The sequence below is a fragment of the Plectropomus leopardus genome, chromosome 9 (genome assembly GCF_008729295.1).
Source record: "Plectropomus leopardus isolate mb chromosome 9, YSFRI_Pleo_2.0, whole genome shotgun sequence".
Classification (NCBI taxonomy): Eukaryota; Metazoa; Chordata; class Actinopteri; order Perciformes; family Serranidae; genus Plectropomus; species Plectropomus leopardus.
In genome coordinates this window covers 26,117,325-26,143,540 of record NC_056471.1, presented here as the reverse complement: position 1 = coordinate 26,143,540, position 26,216 = coordinate 26,117,325, and the positions used below count along the sequence as shown (strand labels likewise).

Sequence of the window (26,216 nt, the reverse complement as noted above, 5' to 3'; positions counted from 1 at the left end):
GCAGTGCCATATGTCTCCATATGGCTGATCAGGCTGCGTGCCAGTTTGCCTTTCTAAAAAAATCATGCCTTTTAATTACATAAAACACAAACATGGCATAGCCATATGTCGGTATGATCCCCAGACTCACTTTATTTTCAGAGTCCAGTCATTTAACAGATGTTCACACTCACAGCTTACCTCCAACAAGTAGCCAAAAAATAATCTTAGATTCAATCCAAGAGCACATGACCCTCTCAGACCCTTTTATACTGTTTTAACAGACCACTCCACATCAATGACCCCAGCAATCTTCACAAATCGTACTCAATTAATCAAGAGCGGCATGGCAAGGCTGTAAACAAGTTATCTCTAAATCACCTCTAAAATATAATTGCATTGGATCAAAGCAGATCAAAACATCTCATCAGTCTCTGGAAGCCTTTGGAGGACCGAAAATAATTATGTTTCGAGCCAAACCTGGCCTGTGGGCACAGAGTTGTTTGATATTTACTGTCTTGAGTCAAAACTGAACTCATGTCAGCCGTTAACCACCAGCAGCTGGTCAATATCAGATAGATATGCATGAAAAATGTTCCTGCTGTGACACAGCAGCAAATTTAGATAAAATAAGAGTGCACTGACCAAACAAAGAATTACAGTATTTTTGCTTTATGTAGCAGTTTTTTGTATGTTAATTTCATTTTCAAGTCTGGTGTGAAAGTGCTTGTTGAAGTGATGGTTAATCCCTGGATCGACATCAGTTTTCTAGTGCCGCATTCAGACGCTAGTCACTAGCATTTAAACCTCTGAAACCTGAAAACATCGGTTTTATTGCTTTCAGAAACACAGGAAATAATGAGCAACCTGGCAAGAAATATCCTACAAAAATAAAAAGTAATGACAAGGAGAGATTATCAGATATGATCAAAAAAATTGGGAAACGTGTCCAGAAAACTGTACTCATAATTCTTTCAATTATTTTTTTTTTAATTGTTTTACATAGAAATCAAAAATATATGTATTTCACTTTTCTTTCTTTTTTATTATTTTATTTTTTTTTTATTTTTTATTTATACTTTTGATTTTCTTGTAACTTTTTTCTTATTTCTTGCAATTTTTTGGCAATTTTATTGTTACGTTACTCATCACCCTCTTCCCTTTTTTTTAGTAAATCAAGCCAATTTTCTCAGGTTTTAAAGGGTTAAAGGCAACATTTTTCTAGTGATAACATGGTGAGGCTCAATGCACGGTAAACTTTTTATATGTATTTCTCACATTTTACTGAAGTCACTGCAGTAGAGCCTTTCTTTAACCTGCTCCTTTTTGAAATGCAGCTATGAGATTCACTTGTGGTGTTCAGAAGTAAATACATTTCCCAGATAGTCTGAGGACACACTCACACAAACATGCACATATAAAAACAAGCCACAGAATACGTCGCTCCAGAAGCCCTGATGTAATTTCTGTCGCCCTGCAGAGGCCACCCAGCTCCTGCTCTGGGAACCTCCTTCCTCTGGGTTAAAAGCTGACATGACTGATTTAACAGGTGCTGCAGTGTGCCGTGCAGATGCCGGGACTATGTAGAGAGGAAGAAAAGGGGATTTGAAAGGTTGATAAAAGAAAACAGGGAGAAGAAATGGATAGATGGGGTGTGAGGAGAGAAAAGGTGAAGGGGAATTAGAGATGAGAGGAGGCGAGAGGGCACAAGAGGGAGAGGAAAAAAATGGATTATGAATGGAGAGAGGGAGAGAACATGAAAAATGGAGAAGATGGATGCTCGGAAACGAGGGGAGAAGAAAGCAAAGGAGGAGATAGAAGTGGAAGAAAAAAAGGATTAGGGATGGAGGGATCTAGAGGAAGAGAGATGAGATGTGGAAGGGGACAAGGAGGAGAAGATTAAGGTGGAGTGATATGCTTTTATCTTCTAGTGTCTGGAGAGCAGACAGTAGCCACGCTGCGTCTGTGTGTGTGTGTGTGTGTGTGTGTGTGTGTGTGTGTGTGTGTGTGTCTCCATGGGGGACCTTTTTGGGTACATGTGTTTATCTTTTTGTGTGTTTCTGTAAGTATGTGTGTGTGTTTGAATGTGTGTCTGCTTGTGTTTGATTACATCTTTTCATCTGTGTATTTCTGTGTGTCCACCTGTTTGATTGGTGTGTGTGTGTGTGTGTGTGTGTGTGTGTGAGACAGTCTAAATGCCACTCATCCTTCCTAGTTTAGTTTTAAAAAGGACAACAGAAAAAAACTAAGGGATATATCTAAATGTCTGCCCTTTATATCTGCAATTCATCCATCTGAAGAAGAAGAGGGGGGGAGGAGAGACAGAGGGATGGATGGATGGGAGAAGGAAGGAAGGAAGGAGGGAGGAGTGGAGTCCTCGGGGTTGTTGGGTTCATGGTTGAAGGGGTGGATGCTGATGGGGGGGAGCTGAATACCTACAGCCCAGCAAATTAAAGTAAAAGCAAAGGATGGATGACAGTGGGGTACAGGGTGCATCTGGGAGTCCAGTGGAGGAGGCATTGAGCAAGCCAGGGAGGAAGGGAGGTAGAGAGAGAGAGGAAGGAAGGAGAACGGGAAAGAGAGGCAGAGTCGTGACTGTAGGTTGATTTACGGAGGCTTTCCTTTTAATGAAATTGTTTCAGTGACAGAGCCGGTAAAAGGCCCTTAATGGATTGGCTGGCCTAATGTAATGAAATTACTCCCTCTTTCACTACAGAGAGAGAGGAAAAAAAAGAATAAAAGAGGACACGGGGAGGAGGAGGAGGAGGAGGAGGAGGATGGGAGAGGAGAAAATGCAATTAATATTTACAGAACAGACAAGCAGGGTGGGCTTTAGTAGCTATGGCTCGCTCGCTCTCTTCTTCACTGTGTCTACCTCTCTCGCCCCTCTCTCTCCCGGTGGCCAGTGTGCGCTGGGCGTGCAGCAGGGGAGGGAGGTGATAGGCTGACGCCAGGCAGGCCACTTCAGCGCACCGGTCTCCTCTCTCGCGCTCTCCTTTTCCTCTCCTGCTCTCCTCAGGGCTGGCCATATCAGCGCTGAGGTGAGAGACTTAACCTGAGCTTGTGTGCTATCGTCTGGACTGGGCATCCCTCGAGTGTGTGTGTGTGAGTGTGTGTGTGTGTGGGAAAGAGTGTAAATGCCGGTGTCTCCTACCTGCTACCTTAAGCCCACTTACTGGGGTATCACCTCACACACTCCCCCACACACACTCATTCACGCAACCCGTCTTTTGTTAGTCCCTCCCCCAGCTGAGCGGACCTTGCAGACTTGCGCCTGACTCTCTCCCATCTCTCCCTCTCATCTGTGTGTGTGTGTGTGTTTGTCTGTGTGTGTGTTTGTGTGCTCGGTGCAGGCAACTGGACAGCAACCACATCAGCTGCATCGAAGATGGAGCTTTCCGAGCGCTGCGTGATCTGGAGATTCTGTAAGTAGAGAAAAACCCCGGTCCTCTCACTCTGGCTCCTCCATCTCTCTTCTCCTCCTCCGCCTCCTCCTCCTCCTCTCATCCAGTCTTCTCCCCTCTTCCCCCTTTTTTCATGTGTTGTCTGTGAAGCAGGGATCTGTCCTGCGCTCTCCTCCTCTTGTTATCAGCTTTGTTTTCCATCAAATTCAGTTTCTTTATCCTTTTCTCGTCTTCCTCTCCTCTCTTACTTGATTGTCATCCTTCATTTACTTTTCTGCCATCCTTTTATCCCTCTATCTATGCACACCTTCTGCACGTCTTCAACATAAGAAAAGCTTGAACTTAAACATGCTTCTGTAGAGGAAATGTAGTTTCTTGTGTGTGAATTCTCACCCTGCGTGTGTGTGTGAGCTGAAGTGCATGTTCAAGTGCAAGGATGAAGCGCAGTGTACCTGTTCATTCACCAGCAAACGTGTTGTCCTTGACTCACAATACACTGCTACACAAACACAAAGAGTCAGGAAAACAGTGCATCTGCCACCTGCTGTGTGTTGCGCTCTCTCTGCACCATGTGTGTTAGTGCATGAGGGTGATTCCCCCCGCTGCATATGGGAATACGTTGATGCGTATTTGCTTCCAGCTGTGTATGTGATTGAGTGCGTGCATGTGTGAGTGTGTGCAAGTTTGTGTGTCCGATCTGTCCACATTTTTAGAGCTGCTCATTTGTCACTATGCTCAGAGGTGTGACTGGCGTTTGTGCAATGCGAGCTTGTGTCGGGAAAGATGTCTACTTTCTCAACACTTGTGTGTGCGGGCGCGCATCACTGTACACGAATATACGTGTGTGTATGTGTCCATGGCGTGCATTTGCTCTGGCACCGAAGCAGACGTTGTGTATCACTGTGGTTTCTGCATCTGAACCAAATCCTTAGCTTCAGTTCACTGCAACAGCTGAACTGTCAGAGCATACATTTCCCATTTTTGTGGGAAAATACATAAAGGTTAAAGGGTCATGTCTTAATTTTATGAAACACTGAGCTGGAAAAAGTTAACAAACTGTTGTTCGGTTGGCGCCAACATTGGTTCATTTGACTGCAGGTTCGTTGGCAATACATTCATATTCTGCTGTATGGTGCTGAGAGGTGGAAAGGGTTGTGGTATTGTTGCTGAATATGTTTATTAGAGGGAAGAACTGAATGCAACGAGAGAGGAGCACATAGACAAAGAAAAACAGCAGGAGAAAGAAAATGAGACAGCAGAGGACAGGACAAGATGACTGGAGAGAGCAGAAAAAGAAGACGCTGTCCCCCATTGTAGTACATAGCATAGAGCTAAATGCTGTTTGATCATTACAAGTGGACATAGTGGAGATCCACAGAGAGACACCCACAAAAACAGTCATGAATCCAACAATGCAGTTTTTAAGTTGTTTTTGAGCAGGAAGTTGTTGATTATTAAGGTTTGAACACCTAGTAACATTTTTTCAGCCCAGTAAAGTAGAAATTAACGTTAATTGGCCGCTTCTGAAAGAAATGTCTCATTATCACATAAAGATCTACTGTACCCAGCAGTTTTATGTGAAAAACAAATACTAAATAATCCATTATTTAAGCATAGACTCCGCTTTTTTGTAGTACTTTTCTTAAACTCGTATTTAAAAAATATAACATGATTAAAGAGAATGTTTAACCCTTTAGAACCTGGATCGACATTAGTTTTTCATGAAGCATTCAGACACCTTTCACAAGCACTTAAACCTAAGGAACATGAGAAAATTGGCTTGATGTCTTGTAAACACTTGGGGTAAAGGCAATGAACGGCTTGGCAAGAAATGTCTGGAGAAAGAAAAGAAAAAATCAGTAAAGGTGATAAGAAAATTACTTGAAAATTAGCTGTGGGGAGATTATTAAACATCATCCAAAAAAGACAAAAAAAGGTTTTATTTTATTATATTTTTTGTTCTTTCTTAATGGAATTTTCTTGTCTCTTTATGCATTTCTCTGCGTTTCTTTTTTTTCCCTTATTTTCAGGTAATTTTCTTGTAACTTTTTACTAATTACTTGCCTATTTTTTGCAATTTCTTGTTCAGTTGCCCAGTGCCTTCCTCCCATGTTTTTGAAGGCTTCAAAGGGTTAAAGCATCCTAATTATATACGTATGCAGGTATTTGTGATGTAAAAGCTCAGCGAGACTCCTAACAGTATCAGGCTCCTCTTGATGAGTGTCCTGCTGTTGTCGGTGTGAGTGTTCTTGGTGCAGTCTGGTGCTGCCTAATGTGTTCACATGAATGATTAAAGAGAGCAGGAAACAGTGGGAAATGGCTCAATACATGGCGGCTTACTTTGTGCATCCGATCCAGTCCAAATACCATCATTTTAGATGTTATGCATCAAAAACATATTGTAGATATTTTTGGTGTTGAAAAGAATTAAATGTCAGCTTGAGTTTATTTGAAATGCTGCAGAAGAAGGTTTTATTTTACCATTTTTCATTCAGCCTGTCCTGATGCCTTTATTTCTACCTTTTATTTCCCTTTAGCAAAGTTAGCTTTTTTGATTTCCCTGCCTCACTTTTTTGCCAGGCGTACAATAGAAGTGATAGGGGCCAGATAGAGGGGGATCGGCAGCGCGAGATACAACATATTAGCAATTCATAAGACTCTGACAGCTGAGTGCTCGGCAGGATTTACAATTCACTGTAAATACGCAGCCGTTCCCATTCACAGCAGACAGCATGACAGCACACAGTATATTCACTGAATGTGACGTTTTAATAAAGGCAGGTGTGTGTGTGTGTGTGTGTGTGTGTGTGTGTGTGTGTGTGTATCTGTCTGTTTGTGTGTGTGTGTGTGTGTGTGTCTGTTTGTGTGTGTCTCTGAGTGTGTGCACAAGTGTTTGTGCTCGTGTGCAAAGGGCATGAATGACAGTAAGCAATTCTGCCGCTGGACTGATCTTCATTTCAAGCATCTTAACACACACACTCACTCACAGATGTATGCGTATTCACACAGATGCATACTATGCATACACACACACACACACACACACACACACACACACAAACAGCCCCATCTGTTCGGGTCTTGGGGTTGATTTCGTGACCGTTGTACAAAATGGGATGATAGAGATAACAGTGATTGGAGGTCATGTGACTGCACCATCAGGTAGGTGTGTGTGTTTCTGTGTGTGTGCACACACCTGGGCACACAAACTGTTGTACAGGTGTGTGTGCATTAGAGGGTAATTCTGTAGTTATGGAGACCAATTTCTGTTTTAGATCTCCAAGATACAAACATTTTTGGAAGATGTACGTGTCACCTCTGTAAAACTCTGTTTGCCGGTTAAGATTTGGTATCAGGGTTGAGGTTAGAATTATTAAGTTGAGATGATGAGTGTTGAGATAATTAGCTGATTAATCCATCAGGATGTATATCCGTTGGGCGACGTTTCACTAAAACCGCTACACAGCTAATAACAAGCTCAGAATGCGTACAATGGTAAAAGCACAATATTCAACATTCAGTGTCCGGTCGATCTAATGGGCTTTGAGATAACATTTAGGACATGTCATCGTGAGGGGGTTAGGCTCAGAGCTATAATGACCTACACCAATTCATGCCCACAAGTATAAATCTCCAGACGTGTGTGAATGCGTAAATGTGTTTCACTGTGGCGTGTGCCAGCGTGTGCATCCACCACCACCCTTGCATGTTTGCTTGAGTGTGTCTGTCTATATTGGTACATCTGTTTGTGCTCCTGTGTTTGCAATTTGTGTTTTTTTATGAAAAATGTAGCAGTCACACATTTCTGTCCTCATTACTGGTCAAAACTGTCCACTTCATGCATGATGGAGCTTTAAGATGACAATCACTCCAAAAGATGTCTGTCTACATGTGTGTGAATGTCTTTTTCTACATTTCAGTGTAGGCGTTTGTCAGAAATTGCAGGAGTATTATATAAAAGCCTGTATGTTGTCTGGAAGGCAAATGGATACATGTTTAGTGTGTATATGTGCATGTGTGTCTCAGCCATTTGTGTTAATTTACTCTACTAATTGAAAGAAGCACGGCGCTGTGTGTGCGCCACTAACGAATCTCCAGATTAATTAATCTAGTCATTTTTAATTAGCCGCTGCTTCTTGGTAGACTAGGCTTTATCTGAGCTGCTTAATATGTTTCACAGCAGCTGCGGTGACGAGTCCAAGCTGAATATTGGGGCGTCGGGCTCATTTTGAAAATGCTAAATGAATTTTAGTTTGTTAGTTTCACTCATCTTGTCATAAGTGTTTATTAAATTTGACAGCATGTTAAAATTATGAAGCATATGAAAGGATTGGATTTATAAAATAATTGACAATTCATGCAAATTCTGTGCATGCTGATGCGTCCTAAAGGTGTAGTGATTTCTTTTTGTTGGACAAATTATTAGCTATTTACTAAGAATTCCTATTTTTTTGGAATAGGAATGGATTGTTAGATTGTTGCATTTTGTTACTTTCATTTTCTGTCAAGAGAAATCAAAATACACCATGTGGTTTGGACTGTAAAATATTCTGCAGCACCTCTGACATGAAGTGAGCGCTTTCACTACACATCCCAAACCATCAATGAGCAAAGTATGAAATCAAATATATGGTAGTCACACTGAAGTAAAACACCTTAAAGTCGGGGGTAAAATCGTCTGAATTGCTGTTAACCTTAACGTCCCGGTTTCACAGAAGAAATTCGCCTCCCAAAGAGGTTTAGGAAGAAAGATGGACATGACTAAAGACACTTTAACATTCACCATTTCCTTTGATATCCACTCCTTTTACTCATATGTCCTTAGATCGTCTCTTCCTCCCTCACTTCCTCCTCTCTCCTCGCTCTCTTTCATGGCTGCCTGGATGAAAGTGCAGGATCGGCGTTGTAAAAGCAAAGCAGTGCTGGGCTATGATTTATTTAGACCCAAAAGGACTGCGGTTACTATCCTTTCCTCTCTTTTTTTTTTGCCAGCAGAAGCAAGAGAAAAGAGAGATTTGAGGGAGGTGGAGGGGTGCTCACAAAATGGAAAAGGGAAAGTAGGAAAGGAAGAAAAGGGAGGAGTGTGGTATCAGTGTTGTAAAAGCAGCCAGTTTCCTGGACATCATTTATTTATCTGCTGTTGGACCTGAGCAGAGGGAGGAGGGAGAAATCAGGCGATACAGAAGAGATGGGAAGAGAAGGAGGGAAATCCAGAGATGAGAGGCAGAAGATTGAGAGATGTAGGTGGAGAAAAAGAGGAAAACAAGAAGGAGAGAGATACTACTCGAGAGATGGATTCATTTAACAGATGTAAGATCAGATCAGACAAAAAGATCTTAGCATCCTAAACTTGTCTATTCATTGCAGACAGGAAAAAAAGGGAGGACAGAAAAAAAGAGATGTGGGACACAAAGGTGTGGAAGCAATCAGAGAGCAAATAAGGAGATAACATAAGAGACAGAAAAGCAGTAAGAAACACTGATGTGACGTGAGCTGCTAAAAAAAAAAGGAAAGACCAGCGATAGAAAATAGATTGAAAGGATCAGAGGGAGGAGAGCAGGGAGGTATTAATTATTGATGGAACAAATGTCTGACTGACTGACTCAATTTGGCCCTTTGTTGTTTCCAGACCACCAAGGCTGTCAGATAGACTCAGAACAGCGTTTTTCAAAATAAGGACGGAGAACCAACCTGATGTGTTGGGTCGTTAAAGAAACAGTGCACCCCAAAATCAAAAATACCTATTTTCCCTCCTACCAGTAGGGCTATTTATCAGTCTACACTGTTTTGGTGTGAGTAGCTGAGTGTTGGAGAAATGGAGCATAGAGATGTCTGCCTTTTCTTGAATATATGGAACTAGATGGCACTTGGTTTGCGGCGGTCAAAGTGCCCTTTTTGAAACTCAGCAGCGATGTCTCTTTCCAGAAATCATGACTCGGTTACTCAAGATACAGAGCACCACAAGCAGAGTGCCATCTAGTTTCATAAATTAGAGAGAAGGCAGAAATCTATATCTACACTCTATGTGTAGTAATGAGATTATTTAAAAGCACTACAGACGAGGGGGAAATGTGTGTTTTTGATTTTAGGGTGAACTGCCCCTTTAAGTTTTATCAGACTGAGTTGAAATGCAAATATGGGCTAAAAATGCAGTAGTTTTAATTGAAGTTACACTGATATTCTGTTATTGTTGTAGGTTTAACTTAGTTGTAGAGCTTCTGCTCTTGTTTTAATGTTGCAATTAGAGAGTGTGAAAGAGAAAACACGTTTTTAAACGAAATGTATTAATTTTTTAATGTCATATTTTTCTTATTCCCTGATTATAAAACTGATTCCTGTCAATTCAAGTCACCAAGTGGATTGATAAACAAGCTGAGTCTCAAACATTAATTGCCTTTAGTACATAAAATTAACAGAAAGGCTTAATAGTTGCATTCGATAATTGCCTTCACAGTAGCCTTGAGCATCAATATGCTCAGCAGTCGCCTGTCAGTCACATAGTCTCACGCTGTTTCTTTAAGCCTGTATTATACCACATGTTAGAAATTGTTATCTTACTGTGGCTGTGAGTCCAACCTGCCCTCCTCTGCAGGTCATCTTTCCTCCCCCCTTTAATATCCGTCCAGTCATTTTCCACGGGTCTGTAATGAAGATGAACTCCTCTACTGCCATGGTGAAAAATTAAAGAAGGAAATTAGCATGCTCTGGTGATTTTAAGCAAACTTTCATTGCCTGAAGATTAGAGGAGTGAGTCTGGGAAGTTGCCAGTCAATTTCTGAAAGTTACTTTTAGGCTTGTCCGCAAGGGCTTCTGCGTTAACAAAACATTACCTGCCAGGAGCCACTCTTCGTGACCACAATAATGAATTAACAGTTTTTTACTACTGAAATGGTGTTTTCCAATACGTCTTTGATTTAAAAAAAATACAGAAAGGTAGGATTTTCTTGAGAGGCGTAGAGCACGGAGGCGATGTGAGGCTGTGATATGGAAACATTGTGTCGGTTTGAGCTGTGTGCCTGGTGTCAGAGGGTGCACCGTGCACAGCAGGGATAAGACCAAAGACTTTATATCACTGTGGAGTTCAAATGTTACTGTTTTGAAATATAAGCCACTGTAGTGGATGCGCTGTATTGATTCATTGACGGACAAATGTAGCAGACATTTGGCATTTACTGTTGTGGGTTTCAATTTCAAACCATGTTGTGTAATTTAAGGCCGCACACTGTGTGGGGAAATGAAGAAACAGACTCACACAGTATCTCTTAACATCAAACATCGAAGGTGCCCTTTACAGTCTCTGTGCAGCTGGGAGATCCAGAGAGCTGAAAGGTGTGAATGATCAGAGCTGTATGTCTCAAAATTACATTCATATTGGATGATTCTGCAGTACTCACATTAAACGTTTGGTACCAAAGCAGGAATAATGGGCCCTTTATGTCGGGAGGTAAAGAGTCAGGGCGTGGGGATCAGGGTGTTATATACAGTAGCTGTGTAGCACAGTTGACAATTCGATTACATGAGATGAGTTTGCATCCTGTCTGAAATTAAGTTCAGGAAAAGTGTATGCATGTTCTTTTATAGTTCGGCATCACCAGACCAAATTGCAAATGCAAACTAGTCTGGAACGTCTCATTTTCAATTCCTAAGGTGGTTTATCATTGGGTAATAAACCAGTGACCAGGTCTGCCCAGTATGGAAGGCCAATCTCAGCACATTAGAGTGGGACTTGGCACAAAACAGGTGAGAAAAAATAACATCTGAGCAATTAAAATATGGAAACCGACTACAGCGTGCAGAAATTAGCTGAAAACTTATGCGCTGATATGTTAAACTTTTGATAATTCCTGTTGGAAATATGGCACATTTATAACACGTTTTCTTATCAAGAAAAGCTTAAAGTGCAGTTAATTGTTTTTGGGTTTTTGTTTTTTTTTTGTGCAAAAAAATACAGCCCAGTTTGTTATAATAATGCAACACTGGCTTCCACATCAGCTGCAGCCGTCTTAGTCATTTGTGAAAAATGCCTCAACAATCCTCCTCCTGTGATTGGCCCGGCTCGTCCCGGGTCACTGGAAGTTTGTCCAAAGCAGAGGGGGACCAGATGCATCTGCCAGAGCCAATAAAACATGAGCTTGCAGATTTGTCTGGTTAAAAGCAGATTTTTTAAGCATCTTCAACACCAGAGAGAGAGAGAGAGAGAGATTCATATTCTATCACCTGATAGGAAAGTTAATAGCGGATGATTCTGCCGCGTATTATGCTCAGTGACAACAGTTTTTTAATGTCAAATTACTTTTAAAACTCTTTCTATCTAAACATGGCAGCTAAAGACAGGTTAAAAATAGGGAAGCATTAAAAGGATAAATTATAGTAAAATTAAACACTTGGTTCAGGGTATACTATCCAGATTTGTTGGCCAACACCATAGAAAAACTGAGTAAAAGCCAACCGCAGCTTCACTCCTGTTCGGCATTTCACCTCACTATATTTTTTTCGTTTTCTGTAATTTAAAGCCTGCTGCTTTCAGTCTGGCACCTGGTTGCTACCTTTTTATAAAGCCCTGACCCCACCTGAGCGCTGTGGGGGTAAACACCCCAAAAATGTCCAGAACACAGAAAACAAGAAGCCAATAAGAAAGTACAGGCAGCGAGCAGAGTCTCTGCAGAAAAATCCACCGCCACACACTTCAAGTGGGGTCAAAGGTGCTGATTGAGAGGGATTACTTCTGGATGAATCTGTACATTATTTTTTAATGAAAATCCTACAGAGTATATATTAGCTTATGATAGGCACCTAGTTAATGTTAGGAAGTGACTGTGGTTAGTTGAGAAACTGTAAAGGAAAGCAAAAAAATAAAGACTGTTAAAAACAAAACTGAAACCGTATGGAGGCAAACAGCTCCTCTCGTACAGCAAACAGACTCTTTCAAAAATGGCATCAAATCAAGCTGCTAACCCGAGTGTTATTCTTTGTTTTACCAGACGAGTCAATTCATTGACATTCCTCTGACTGTGCTCTGTGATGCCTTGCCAGGAATTAGTAGCATTGATTAGGTTATATGAAAACAGCTGTCGTTTCAAAGGTGTCCGCACTGGTTTGGTGATGGGACGCTGAAGTGCCAAAAACCAGCGTCCTTTAAAGATCAAACAGCTCGGAAATCTTCTCTCCGTCATGTACAAACACAGAGATGGACTCGCACTTGACTCATTATCCTTTCACTTAAAATCATGAACAGATTGCATGCCGGGGTGGCCTTATCATATTTGCCATTAAACACCTATCAGAATCAATTAGAGCCGCACAATAATTCTAAACAAGCGATTTTCCTAATGGCGAATGTTATTGATGCATGACAGTGGTCTCGTCGTGTTCGTTGTTAACATTAAACAAAAAGATTAATCTTGATTACTTGACAGTCCTTTTCATCTCAGTGCAAGCTTTTGAAGGCTTCAGACTGGCACTGTGAGAGTTTATAAACACATTTTGTCATTTGGAACTTGACTTTATGTGCTGATTATTGAAAACAACAAATACTTTGCTCTTTGTATCCATTACAGAGGTCAGACTCTGCCCCGAGCTGCATGTCCCGAACAGTTTCTATCTAATAAACATATTAAGGGGATTTGACAGAGGACATCCTATTGATGCATGGCTGAGAAATGTGCTCTGATTAATAAAGAAAGCAAAAACAAAGATTTTCCGACAAATATTTCCATTGCATGTTTTAATGGTCACACCTGAAACGCACTGAGGGCAACTGGCAGAAAACTTTTCTCCAGTGCATGACTGAGAGGAGCACCGTTAAACTCACCCGCCACGCAGTCGGCTTTTCCTCATACTTTGATTTCACCTTTTTTCTTTGAAAGCCTTTGATGGTCAAAAGCTGTATGTGCTCAAACTTGTAAGGCCAATAAACACAAGAAGTGGAAATGTAATTATGTGATAAACACAGTCTTTATATTTGGCAGAGGAGCCGCTCAATCCACTTTGTCGGGTTTGATTCCCGAGAATTCCTCGTCTTTGCAATCACGTCAGCGCAGATGGTAGGCATTCCTCCTGTAGCGACTAATGACTGTGTGTGCCAGCGTGAGTGAGTGTGTTTTTACTCAGCGAGAGCGAATTTAATGCCGAGTGCCAGCACTGAACGCAGGCCAGCCTTCCTCTGCCGTACCCTGAAGTCTTTCCGTATATCACTGTGTTCATTTGTGTCAATGAGGAATGCAGAACAGCAGGAAAAACGTCCTTTTGTCCACAAAATTAGAAGTTAAAATTAAGTTTCCTGTATGTTTAATTTGTCGTGTTTGATTGTGTCATTTTAAACACTTACTAGTTATTACTTAACTTTTTTGCAGCTTCATTAAGGGAGTATTTCACTGATATAAAGTTCTCATTTAAAACTGGGCTCTCTATGCAGTAGAAAGCAAATCATTTCAAAATTGGTGCGACATGAACAGAGAAAAAAAACAAAAAGGTAATTGGCTTTTGCTCAAAGGGTATTCAACCTACCACTACCAGGATGCTCTGTGCTGCACTAGACCATAAATGCTCCCACAGGTGGATGACGTAATGCGACCGCGTCCATTCGACACAATGGACAGTTAGCTAAAACATGTTTAAGAGAAGGAGAGGGAAAGAGAGGGGGGAAAGCCTGTCTTTTTATCTGCTTCTTTACTCGTGACCGTGGTGGCCGCATTGTTGGCAGGCAATACAATAATGCAGAAGTACACCCTGTAATTTGAACAACTGCCTGAGAGCCAGCAGAAGTCTGCCAGATGATGCAAAATACTAGCCTGTGCTTTCGTCTTTGAATACTGCCGCTTTTGCAGCGCTTTTGGTGTAAGATCCAGACGCCAAAAACCACCTTAAGGGGTTCCCATGATACGCCACTTGTGTATCTCAACTAAGAACTCAGCCCCCCAGAACCATTCATAGTGTTATTATACACCACTGGACGGCTGGAAAGCGCCTGCTGCGGCAGCATGACGTGGGCGCGCGGCATCAGATAAGAGCACAGCCGGACGGAGCCTGTCATCCGCATTATACGCCGCTTGACAGCACCAGGTTGATACGCTGCTGGAGACAACATATTTCAAAGAGCAGAAAGGTCCCTATAGGGCAGGCAGTGGATTGATCCCCCAAACCTCAGACTCTTATGCAGGAGTCTGCAGGTGCTGGATTCCCATATTAATATGACGTGCCAGCGTGTGCATTCGCTGATATCTCGGCTTTGGTTGCCATGTGCTTTTGTTGCCTTGACATAATCACATAAATAGCAGATACAGAAGGATACCTAAAGCGTAATATGCAGATGCGGAAGTCCGCCGCAAAGAGGCAGTCTGTGAAGACTTGGGGTGTGTTGCTTGATCTGCTTCTATAGTCTTTGTGCCCACAGTGGCAGCGTGGATGGCAGGCGATACGAAAAACGCAGAAGTACATCCTGTCGTTCAAGCAACAGCCTGAGAGCCAGAGAAACTTGTGAGTTTTGCTGTGCGGAGAGGAAGGATTTCTAGGCCCTGGTTAGATGAAGAGAAGTAAGCCATTCATCTACACATACTACCCACTTTGTTTTGATACAAAGCTGGTTGCAAATTGGTGAACTATCCCTTTAAGCACAGTACGTACCCTCAATGTGGTTTGGGGGATTTGTCGGCAACTTGTAAGCTAACTTCTTTTATCTTTGGCTGCCTATAACATCTGAAATGTGACACTTAGTCATAAATTGCGTTGTCGATCATATTCTCTTGATCCATGATTCTCTGATCGGTTAAGTTTGTCTGCAGCAGGTCACAGTTTCGAGCTGATTTGCATTCACAAGGGCAAACCAATCATTGCTAATGCCCTGCAATGTCTCAATCAATAATATATAATCTATTTTAAAACACTTACCCCACAGCTAACGCCTGATTTGGAATTCCACTGTGTTTTAGCAAGTGTGTCTGCGTGTCTTTGAATGAGTTAATCCTGTTAGCGCATGTGTCTGCCAGGCCACATCAGAATAAATGATGGGTCCCTGTGTGATGATGAATGGTAATTTAGATTTAACATAACTGGACTAACGAGCGCGCTAATGACTCCAAAGCTAGCCTGGACAGCTCTCACTCGACGGGCTCTCGCCTTGCATCCCAATGAGCTGGGAAAAGGGCACCCATACACACGTACAGACACACACACACACACACACACACACATGCAAGGGAAAACATGCAAAAGTGTTTTAATAAATGCATGCATACACAATCATAAATTCACAAATGGTTTTGTCAGGGAGGCACACACGTACACAGCCACGTGTGGGCGTTGTGTGTGCACGTGTGTGTGCTGCTAAGGACTCCATGAGTGGTGAAGAGCAGCAGTGTCAGGCTAATATGAAGCTGATTAATTAATAATTATTCATAGGCCAGTTTTCAACCAGTTGAATTAGATGCGGTTTTCGTTCACTGATCTTTAAACTCGATTTTTTTTCTTTCTCTGCTGACAACGAAGATTAATGAAAATAGATGATAAGTACTTGATCATTTTCAGATATAAAAAGAATTAATCAGTTTCATTTTTCAAAAGGGGTCTCTATCTCAGTCAGAAAATGTAAAGAGGGGGAGTTTTCAGTGAATCATTTATCTTGAGATCTTAGAGTGGTATATACTGTATTTCTCAAGGTGATGGGAATATACAGTACGTCCCACACTTTGCTGCAAAGTCACTGCACCCTGTTGAACCTCCGTTTTTTCAAATGTGGCTTCTTTTTAAAGTAAGAAATCCAGCATTAACTGTTTCTCAACCTTTTGCCTGAAGGGACCCCTTGTCTGTCACTGAGTAGACCGACGACCTCTTAGTGACACATTTTATGAATATTCTAGATTACATTCAAAGCATAATAACTGCAGGAAGTTTGTATAAAATAAGTGATTGTGATGAAATTTGAGCATATTATTTCCCATTAAAACATCAGAGATTATTTTTTTCTGATATTTGTAGGAACTTTTATACATTCTTTGCTTTATGTATTTTTTTCTTATGATTTTGAACAATCATACATACTGAAAAAACATATTTTTATGGAGAAATGTGTTGTCTCAAGTGCAGTCTTTTGAGTGCATGAAGGCTCAGTGAGTATCACTTGTATTTAGGTCTTCCCTGTGCCCTTATCCTGTGAGATTCTTTTTTAAATGTATATTTTGAATAATGATCTAAAGTTTTAGATAACATTTTGTGTAGTTTTACTCCCAGAAATACATTTTTAAAAAGGATACGACTTTATTTTATTTTATTTAAGTTTTTACACTAGGTTAGGTACCAGTGTCCACGGGCAATAACATGTATAACAGCTTTACATCTGCAGACGTTGCTGCTTCATCAATACAGTTTCTTGCAACTTTGTTAAGTGACATGTTCAAATATGGGATGTGACTTCACGACAGTATTTGTACATTAACATTATGGATTTCGTAAGGCACCTGTTGCCTCCATTTATGTTCCAGCTCGATGTCATCGATACGATCAGGAATCAGATAATCTATACTCGTTCAGTCCCTAAAAAATCCAATATGTGTCCATCAGCATTCAGCGCCTACTCAAGTGTCCTTCAGCCAAAAGCTCAATTCTTACCTCCTCACTTACTGGAAGTCAGTGTGGACACGAGTTTCAGCTGAATACGAAACATGTATTTGCACAAAGTTCCTGATTATCATCTGTAATAATATTGACAGGAACAACATCTGACAACACAATTTCTTAACTTGGGTTGTTCTTAACAACAAATTTCCCTGAGGTTTTAAACGGAAGTTTAAACTTAGGAAACCATCAGAAATCAGTCAAAATCAAGCACAGTCAAATCCATGAAGTTAAACATATTCCAAAATAAATATTATGCACATTAAAAAAGCCATTTTAATTTTACACATTTTAATTGCTGCTAAAATGTGTGGCACTTCACGCTGTCTTTTGTGAATGTCGCAAATCATCCAACAAAACATGACAACAGCTCACTTAGTAAAAGTTGAAAAATAATATTTATTGAAAACAATATTCTTGAGGAAAATAAATCTTTAGAAAACATGCCAGAATGTTACTGCGGTATTTTCTCAAGCATGAATGCAATTGCATAAAATAATAATGCTTTTAAGATTAAGTATAACCGACTAGTATTTCTGGTGCTGACAAGCAACGGTGGCAAAGTTTAATGGACTAGTTTACTAATTGCGCACATTGCTGTTTTAAACAATATTTCATTAGTTTTAACCTTTTTAGCAGATTCATGATAGGACTTCCTTACAAGCGCAAAAAAGCCAATGTGATTCAAATGTTCAGATGAAGACAAAGTTTAAAAGAAAGATGAGACACTGTCTGAGTATGTGGCCACAATCGATTCAGGCTGCAGGACAGCTTACCTTTCTGCTGACGCCACAGAAAAAAAAAGAGAGAGACAAGGGGTGACGAGGGGGGATTGAGCATGAAAGACAGCGAGAGTGGATGAGAAGCAGGTCAGATGTCACGGCAATAATGTCCTCCGAACTGAAATGAATTCAATTTTTCAGAAAGTGAAACTGTGAGCGAGACAGACAGAAACTCAGGGTGTGACAAAGAGAGACGGATTGAGAGAGAAACGGCAAGATGGTTAGACAAGTAAGAAAGGAAAGGAGAAGAAGGCTTGCACTGCCATTGCATGACATGCCCACACACACACACACACACACACACACACACACACACACACACACACACACACACAGACAGAAAGAGTCCAGGGGTCTGAGAAGCACTCTAAAGAGCAGTGTAACAGCTGCATATTTTATGATCACTTTTCTCCATGAAGCAAGGCTTTCTGGATGAGGGTGTACCGCCGAGAGAGGAGGACAGAGTGAGAAAAAGAGTCAGAGAGACAGAGAGGGGTGAAGTGTGTGTGTGTGTGTGTGTGTGTGTGTGTGTGTGTGTGTGTGTGTGTGCAGCAGAGGGGTTTTGGCCAAGCAGCGACTGTCATAATTCATAAGGGGAGACAGACAGAGTTGCTCAGTGCACTGTAGCTCCACAAGGTGACTTTCACTCGGCCTGTAACTCTCTCTCTCTCTGTCTCTCTCGCTCTTTTTACTCCCTTCTTCTTCATATAACGTGTCTTCCTCTTTGTCTTCTGGCCTTTCCTTATAACTACTTTTTTATCTCTATTCTTTTTGTCATTTGGGTGTTTCATTTTTCCTCAAAGATCCTGCACTTCTTAATTTGAACACGACATATCAGTACTTCACCCACAATGACTGATTACTGGTCAGTGAAAACATCTGCTTTAGTAAACACTTTATCTAAGAAGATAATGAAATACTTTTTGTAATCTATTGGCATACCAGTACTGTAATGTCAAATGTTGACCTGATTAGCAGTATTGTGTTATTTTACTATCAATTGGCCCGTAGACAAAAAACCCTACAAAAACGAGAAAGACAATCACAAAGGGACACAAAGTGACTTCAAAGACACACACAATAAAGACACAAAATTACTTCAAGTGACACAAAACGATCAAAAAAGACACAAAACAAGCTCAAAGTCTTTATCTCTTGCTCCTATTTAGGAAATGTGAAGGTGCCCTTTGCATATCTGTGCTCAGGGGCCCATTGTATCATAATCCGCCCATGATCCCCACCATCAATAAATCTGAGGAAGCTTCCACACATTTAACCGAATTTCAACTCTGAATCTTTTAGTTTGGCTGTAGCAATAAATCACATGAAGCTGAAACAGTCATGAGATCAGCCCGGATCCTTATGATAAGGTGTGCCTGTGTTTTTCCAGTTTCTTAATGTAACTTTGGCTGCGTTAAGGAAACCTGCAAGAGGTAACCCAAACTGTGCCTTTGTGAGTCCAGCTGGTAGAGCAGATTTGTCTCCAAGAAGGCAAAAACCTGGCATGCTTGGTGCGGGCTGATCCACGACTCAAGTCCAAAATGGGGAAATCAGCGGACAGTCCAACATTAGGTGAAAAAAAAATACTCGTTGAGCTCTTATATTTCCAGCCCTCATTGCTTTTATTTTGACTAAGCTTGTAAAGTTTGACTGGAGTCCAATAGTATCTTTTTTCCACCTTTTCCTGTTTTTTTTTGCCTCTAATTTAGCCTCTGCTTTGCACCAATAGGAGTTAGACTCCGACATGAAATCGAGGATGTTCAGTGATCATCCAACCAAGCAGGGAGACCAGAATAACTTTGAAAGAGAAAAGAAAGCAGCGAGAAACAGAATGACGTGTATGAAGCTTGTAAGCTGGAGGCATGAATTGTATTTCCACCCACTGAGCTGTTGACTTCTCAGCCTCACTTCCACCAGGCCTCCCTCACTCCTCAAACTTTTTTTTTTTTTGCCAGATGCCAAAACCTTCACAACTGCAAGTTTGAAAATATACTTAAAAAAGTAAGAAGTGGATGTGTGGAATGGGAATGTTAGTGTTACTCTTTAATGATGTTTCCAACTGTAAGGAAATCATCTCAAACACAAACGCTGCCAGAAGTGCTGGACTGCCAAATGACTAATAAATGCTTACACTCGGTCGGGTGTGCACGCTATATGAGACTGGTGCACCCTGGGAGATCTCTAATCTTACATGTAATGCCATATTGAGATGAAACAGAAGTGTATCTCACAGTGAAACAGGGATTAGCAAAATTAAGACAGAAATGCCGTTGTTAATAAACCTGTATATATTATGAACCATTACTTTCCCTTTTTTTAACATTTAAAATTGATCATTTTTGTGGTGACCTCACGTCAGAAAGTGTACGTAAAATCAACCCAAAGTGAACCCACAGTATCAGTTTTAAAGATAGTTATGTCGTGTCTCTTTGTGGTTTCTTTGCATCTCTTTGTGGTCCTTTTCTATCTCTTTGTAGTACATGTTAATTTGAGTGACATTTTGCAAGTAAAGGCCAGGGGGTCCCCTGACACTGTGGGTCCCTGGGCCTGTGCCCGATAAGTCAATTTAGTAATCCATCCATGAATCCAACAAACAAGATGCTGCTGCTCAAAATAAATTATACGATATTTACTGTTAATTATCTGTTGTCTTCTGCTTGTGTGACGAATACAAAATACTTTATATTCCTGCATGTTTTTCCCAGTGGTAATTTCAGTATGGTGAAATACCAAGGCTTTGTGTGTGTATGTATGTGTGTATGTGCTTGCCTTTTGCCTTAAGTGTAATTTGAACTTACAGTATAGCCAATAGTTGTTTGTGCAACTCCACTGGTGCAACTGTCAACACTAAATAAGAGTCAGTGGGCAGTAAAAACATGTGTGTGTGTGTGTGTGCGTGTGTGTGCACGCGCGCGTGCGCATGTGCGTGTGTGTGCTCGTTCTACATGTCAGAGTATCCCTGGTGCAGTTGGTGTGTGTCCAGCCTCAGCCGCCCCTGGTAACGATTGCATTTCTGTGGTCACGTCCTGCCTCCAGATCTGTCTTATATCCCCCGACGCGTGGGCGCTGGATCGAAGCTCCCGAAACGAACCTTTCTTGAACCTAAAGTTTAGTAATGCAAAAGGCTGGTGTGTGTGTGTGTGTGTGTGTGTGTGTGTGTGTGTGTGTGTGTGTGTGTGTGTGTCTGCGCACTCACTGTAGAGATTTCTAAGAGAGCAAATTCACTGTAAGTGGATGCATGTTTTTGTCAATACTTCCACGTTTCCATGTTCCATGTTTGTGCCTAAAATTTTTGACCACATCTTGCAAGTGTGTGTGCCCGCATCAATCTGTACGCCTACGTGCATGTGTGTGCGTGTGCATGGCGGGGTCAAAAAAGAACAGAGCAGTGCAGCTTTCTGCTGTTCAGTGATTTTGGTTTGGCTGGCCTTTTGGCTTCTGTTAGAGTCAGCGGGCTCAGCAGAGCCATCACATCCTGGCAACAACCAGCGCCCTGGCAAAGACGGAGGGTCTGACCTGACCTGAGAGAGAGAGGGAGAGGGAGAGAGAGAGAGTTGAAAGGGTGTGGGAAAGAGAGAGAAAATGCAAGAAAGCCAGAAGACAAGATGCAGGGTCAGAAATCAAGAGGACAAGACAGAGAGGGTCAGTGGTGAGCAGAATTTAACGTTTAATATCTCTGTAAAAGCTGCAGGGAGGGTGAGCAGAGGAGGGAATAGAGATATAGCCGGCAGAGACAGGCTGAGATAAGTGTGTAAGGTGACTAGAAAATAATGACAGCGGTTTTAGACATATTTGTTTGGGATTAAGAGAAAGCAGTAAGAGGAAGAGGAAGAGAAGCCTGAAAAAGAGATAAAGAGAAGCTGTGACAGTTGACTGTTTCCATTGGAATAATGATAGGGGTTTTATAAAGCGCTTTAGAGTTTTTGTTGGTTTGGAGAGAGACACGGAGGAAGGGTCAGCGGGGTTGGAGGAGGCAGAATAGAGGGAAACGAGAGAGAGGAAAGAGGTGCGAGAAAAAGAGGTGATAAGGAAGAGAGAGACAGTTGGGCAGCGTGAGAGAAGGAGGGGAGAAGGTAGAGAGGAAGAGGAAAGGAAGTACGGGTGGAGATAGAGGAGGAGGAGGTGGTGACAGAGACTGGAAGAAGTAGCCAAAACCTACAGATCATAAACCAGCACTGACGCTATTACATCAGCAGGATAGAGTTACACATCGACTGTTGATTCTTCTGAAAATCAAAGCGGCTGATTTAATGCCCTAATGCCTGATGTGGTATTATCCCTGATGACCTAATTCAACCTAAAATATTAAAAGAATAATTACCTCAGGATAAACGGTGCAACAAAATCTTGGTTGATAGTTGAGAAAAATCTATCTTCTCATGTTTATATTGTCATATGGCTCAACCTGACCCAATTTTCACCACACTTTCAGTCCATATATACATATATTTATTCAGTATTGTGTGTTATGCTCTGTAGGTTTATCTTTAAGATTTTGTTTATTTTTGTATCCTTATGCAGCTTTACACAGAATCCGTTTCATATGTATCATGTCAACATTTGAAAAGTGACATTGGATATGTGCTGACTTTGTCATCAGGAGTGGGAAGGAATGGTGGTGTGTAACCTAAATGAAACACCTGCAGGTCACTGTTACAGCACCAACAACAATAAAAACGCAAGTCTTAACTGCTTTTCTAGCGGCGTTTTAGGCTCCAAAAGTAGCAACCTCTTGGTGTTTTTCTCGCGGCGTTTTAGGCTCCAAAGGTAGGTGTTTTGTAGTGACCCTTCTATGTTTGTCCAATGGCATTTTAGGCTCAAAAGGGTGTTTTTGGTTAACTACCTGTGTTTTCAGAGTGAGGAGAGTGCCAAGAAAAGTGTCACAGACATCACTGCTTTTCCTGCTGTGATTGTGCCCTCAGAACTCTGTGTTTTAAGCTAAAACATAATCTTTTACTTATTGTAATGAAGTTTTTTGTGTCTAAACCTAAGCATGCGTTGATCACATTGTTGTTGAAAAAGAAAAAAAACGTTTTAATGTATATGCTACATATTAATGTGCAAATGTCACATATCTATAGCAAATGATGATGGAGAATTACAAAATAAGAGACAATATTAGATCTTAGATTTCTTCCAGAAACTGTATGATTTCTGGGTCACTAATGAAAGTTAAGCGCCCAGTTTAACATGCGGCAGGGCCTGGGGAGTTTCGAGGTCTGTGTTTTAGGCTCTAAACTAGGGTGTTTTGTAGTGACCCATCTATATTTTTCAGCGGATATATTGCCACAAAAAGCGGTTGAGACAACACTTCTTTTACTGCTGGGAATGTGCCTCCAAAATTAGGTATTTTAAGCCAAAACATGATCATTTCCTTACCATAACTTTGTTTTGTGCCTAACTGACTACATAATAATGTGCAAACGTACCATGTTGGTGGTTTGCAGAAACATACGATGATAACATTTATGCTGGCTATTAAGCTGTGTCTTGATAAGATCATAAATTGTTGATTTCAGATCTAACTTACAAGAAAACTTAATCAAAAATTAAATATAATTTAAAAGCTCATTGTTTATAGTAGCATCGCTGAGATGCTCTAAGATGAGTTTGTGCTTTATTAAGTTTTTGCCATTTCTTCCATAGTAAGAGCACATGCTGGAGGGAGTATTGAGAGGTTGGACTCAGACTCTGCTGCAGGGGAGGGGGGTTGTTAACAAACCCGAACAGCCATGCAGGTAACACATTAAGTCAGTAGCAGAGATTCACACAGAGGAGGGGGCGGGTAAAATAGAGCTTATGCAGAGGTGGGAATAGCGTCAGATATCGGAAGAACTCGGTGCCAGCAGTCTGACCCACTCACAATTAATCACATCCCACTGGGTGGCAGGACAGGAAAGAGGAGGAGAAATGGTGATGAGGGAGAGGAGGAGGAGGAGGAGAGGGAGAGGCAATTTAAGGTGGAAATCAAGCAGAGCTGTAGGACAATTGAGAAAAGATGATAGGAGCGCAAAAGAAAGAAGGAGGAAGAGAGGCAATCTGCGATCTAATTTGTTCCCGTTTAAGGTGTAATGGTCTCATCAGTAGATTTTTATGTACATCTCTCTCTCTGCCTGTCCTCCTCCCTCCCATATTATTAGTCTCTGTCTCCCCTCTCCCTTGCCTCCATGTCCTGCTTGCGGATTTTCATTTTAAAACCTACAAAGCATTTGTATTCGATTGCAATACAAGGGTGACATATTATGAAATATCAGAAAGCAAAAGCCTGGCATTGTGTCTCTGCACACACTCACACACACATATCTGTTTCACTGCATTTCTTTTTTGCACACACACACACACACACACACATACACACACACACAAACAGCCTCCTGCCAAACCACACGGATTTGTCCAGTGATAATCATCATGTATCCCTGTTTGCTCAGTGTCAGTTAATTTGATTAAAATCAACATCATTACATTGCGGTTTGAGGGGCAGCTTTTGTAACTTAACTCCACATTGAGGCTATCATTTACACCCCACTTCAAAGAGCCTTGATTTTTCCCAGAGATACCTCCATTTTTCAAGTTTTAATCTGTTCTAACTCTTCGCCAAGAGCATGGCACATTATTGGACAAAGTTGCCTCCTTTGTCCATCAGGCAATCTGAAAAGCTTGCAGCGCTCAGCACCCACTGGTCTCAGTGAGGAACAATGCAAGCATCCATTATTCAGTTAATTGAGGCACCGATACAGAAAGTTGGGGGTTTTTTTAGACTCCATTTGTGTTTTAGCAGAAAAAAATGTCAAGGTTTCACTGATACAATTGCTGGTTTCTTTGAGAAAAAAATCATTTCATTGTTTGCTCACTTTGTCATGGACATAATTTGAGACTCAAAACTCGGCACAGCTCGCGATTCAGTCTGAAAATACCTTAACTACTAATTATATCAACCCCCCGGTGCTTTTTTGGTTTGGGCTGTAAACAGTTGAGCTTTCCCAGGGTGGTTTCCAATGGCAACACTTTGGAAATGTCAATTTTCTCCAAGATGAGAGGAGTAAATTGCTCGACTTTGGTTGTGCAAACGATCGAGAGTTCATTAAACTAGCTCTCTCACACAGTCACATACACACATATATGTATGCAACAACACAAATACACAAACGGGCACAAATGCGTACATACGCACAAAAACACACTCACGCATCCACGATTTAACACCAGGCTGCCAGGGTAAAGCGGTAAAGCAGGCATAAAACCCCGTGGGAAAGTTCAAATATGAGACAATTCAACTACTAAAAGCCCTTAACTCCTATACCTAAAGGCCCTTAAAGCCTGTTTGCAGACCGTATAGACCTTTAGAGTTGTGTGTTAAAGTCAACAGGGTCAAAAATCACTTCAGCTTACAAGCTGAAACCTCCTGATCAAAAGAGACACACACTGAATGAAGGCCAGGAGCATTCATTCGCATATGCCATTCTTTCTCTGTTTCTTATAGCCTCAGCAACCTCACACACACGCGCACACGCACAAGCACACACACACAAATACACTGACATATAAACCATACATAAACTGACAAAGACATTCAAGCTATAATTCAAACAGTTACATCCTTGAAAATCTTTTGTTTGTCCTTGTCTGTTGAATGGACCCACTAACAAAAATAAATGAACAAAAGGTAAAAACCACATACTTTTCTTTTTCATGTACACACACGCACCTACACACTTCAGTGAACACACACACCTGGGTATTCAGGAGCATAGCATCGGGCTGCACCATTGTGTGACTCTCAGATGACTGATTACTCCAGGGGTCGGTGTGTCTCATTGTCTGACTCAGCGAGACAGGATACGGCCGTCCAGCCTCTAACATACACACGAACATGTATCGCAGCGGTCACGCACATACAAATTTATCATCTGCCTATCAGCAGAGTAAATGTTGGCATTTTGTATTTCTGCAAATCACTTATATATCAAAATAATGCATTTCATATGTGCAGCATGTACGTTCATTTATAGCATTTATATATTTTAAAACTTTACATGTCTCTACCTTTCATTTTTCAGTTTTGTCGTGACAGTGCTGTTGATGACGTGCCATTAGGTTTAGGCTCAAAAACAACTCTGTTAGCGTTAGAAAAACAGAATGATTTGGCTTAAAATACCCAGTTTTGTTGCCACAAGCACAGTTGGAAATGTCCTAATGTCTCGTTAAAAAATACCCAATTTAGTCGCCATACACATGGCCAGAAATGTCCCAACATTAACAAATAAAAAATACAGGTTTTGTCACCACGAACACAGCTGTAAATTATTCGACATCTGGAAAAAAATATCTGTTCAGTATCCGGTTAATATCATAGCTGAAATGTCACAGCATATCATTAATAAATACCCATTTTTTCACCACAAACAACACTAGAAACGTCTCAGAAGAAAATTTCCCAGTT

The 26,216-nt window shown here is 41.2% G+C and overlaps 1 protein-coding gene across 1 annotated transcript in view; it reads left to right on the top strand.

The window, feature by feature from the left end:
* slit3 (slit homolog 3 (Drosophila)) overlaps nt 1-26,216 on the top strand; it is a 339,417-nt gene that overhangs the window by 205,091 nt on the left and 108,110 nt on the right. The window contains exon 6 of the mRNA XM_042492991.1: nt 3,333-3,404. Within this exon, the coding sequence (XP_042348925.1) occupies nt 3,333-3,404 (72 nt within the window). The remainder of the gene's footprint in view (nt 1-3,332; nt 3,405-26,216) is intronic.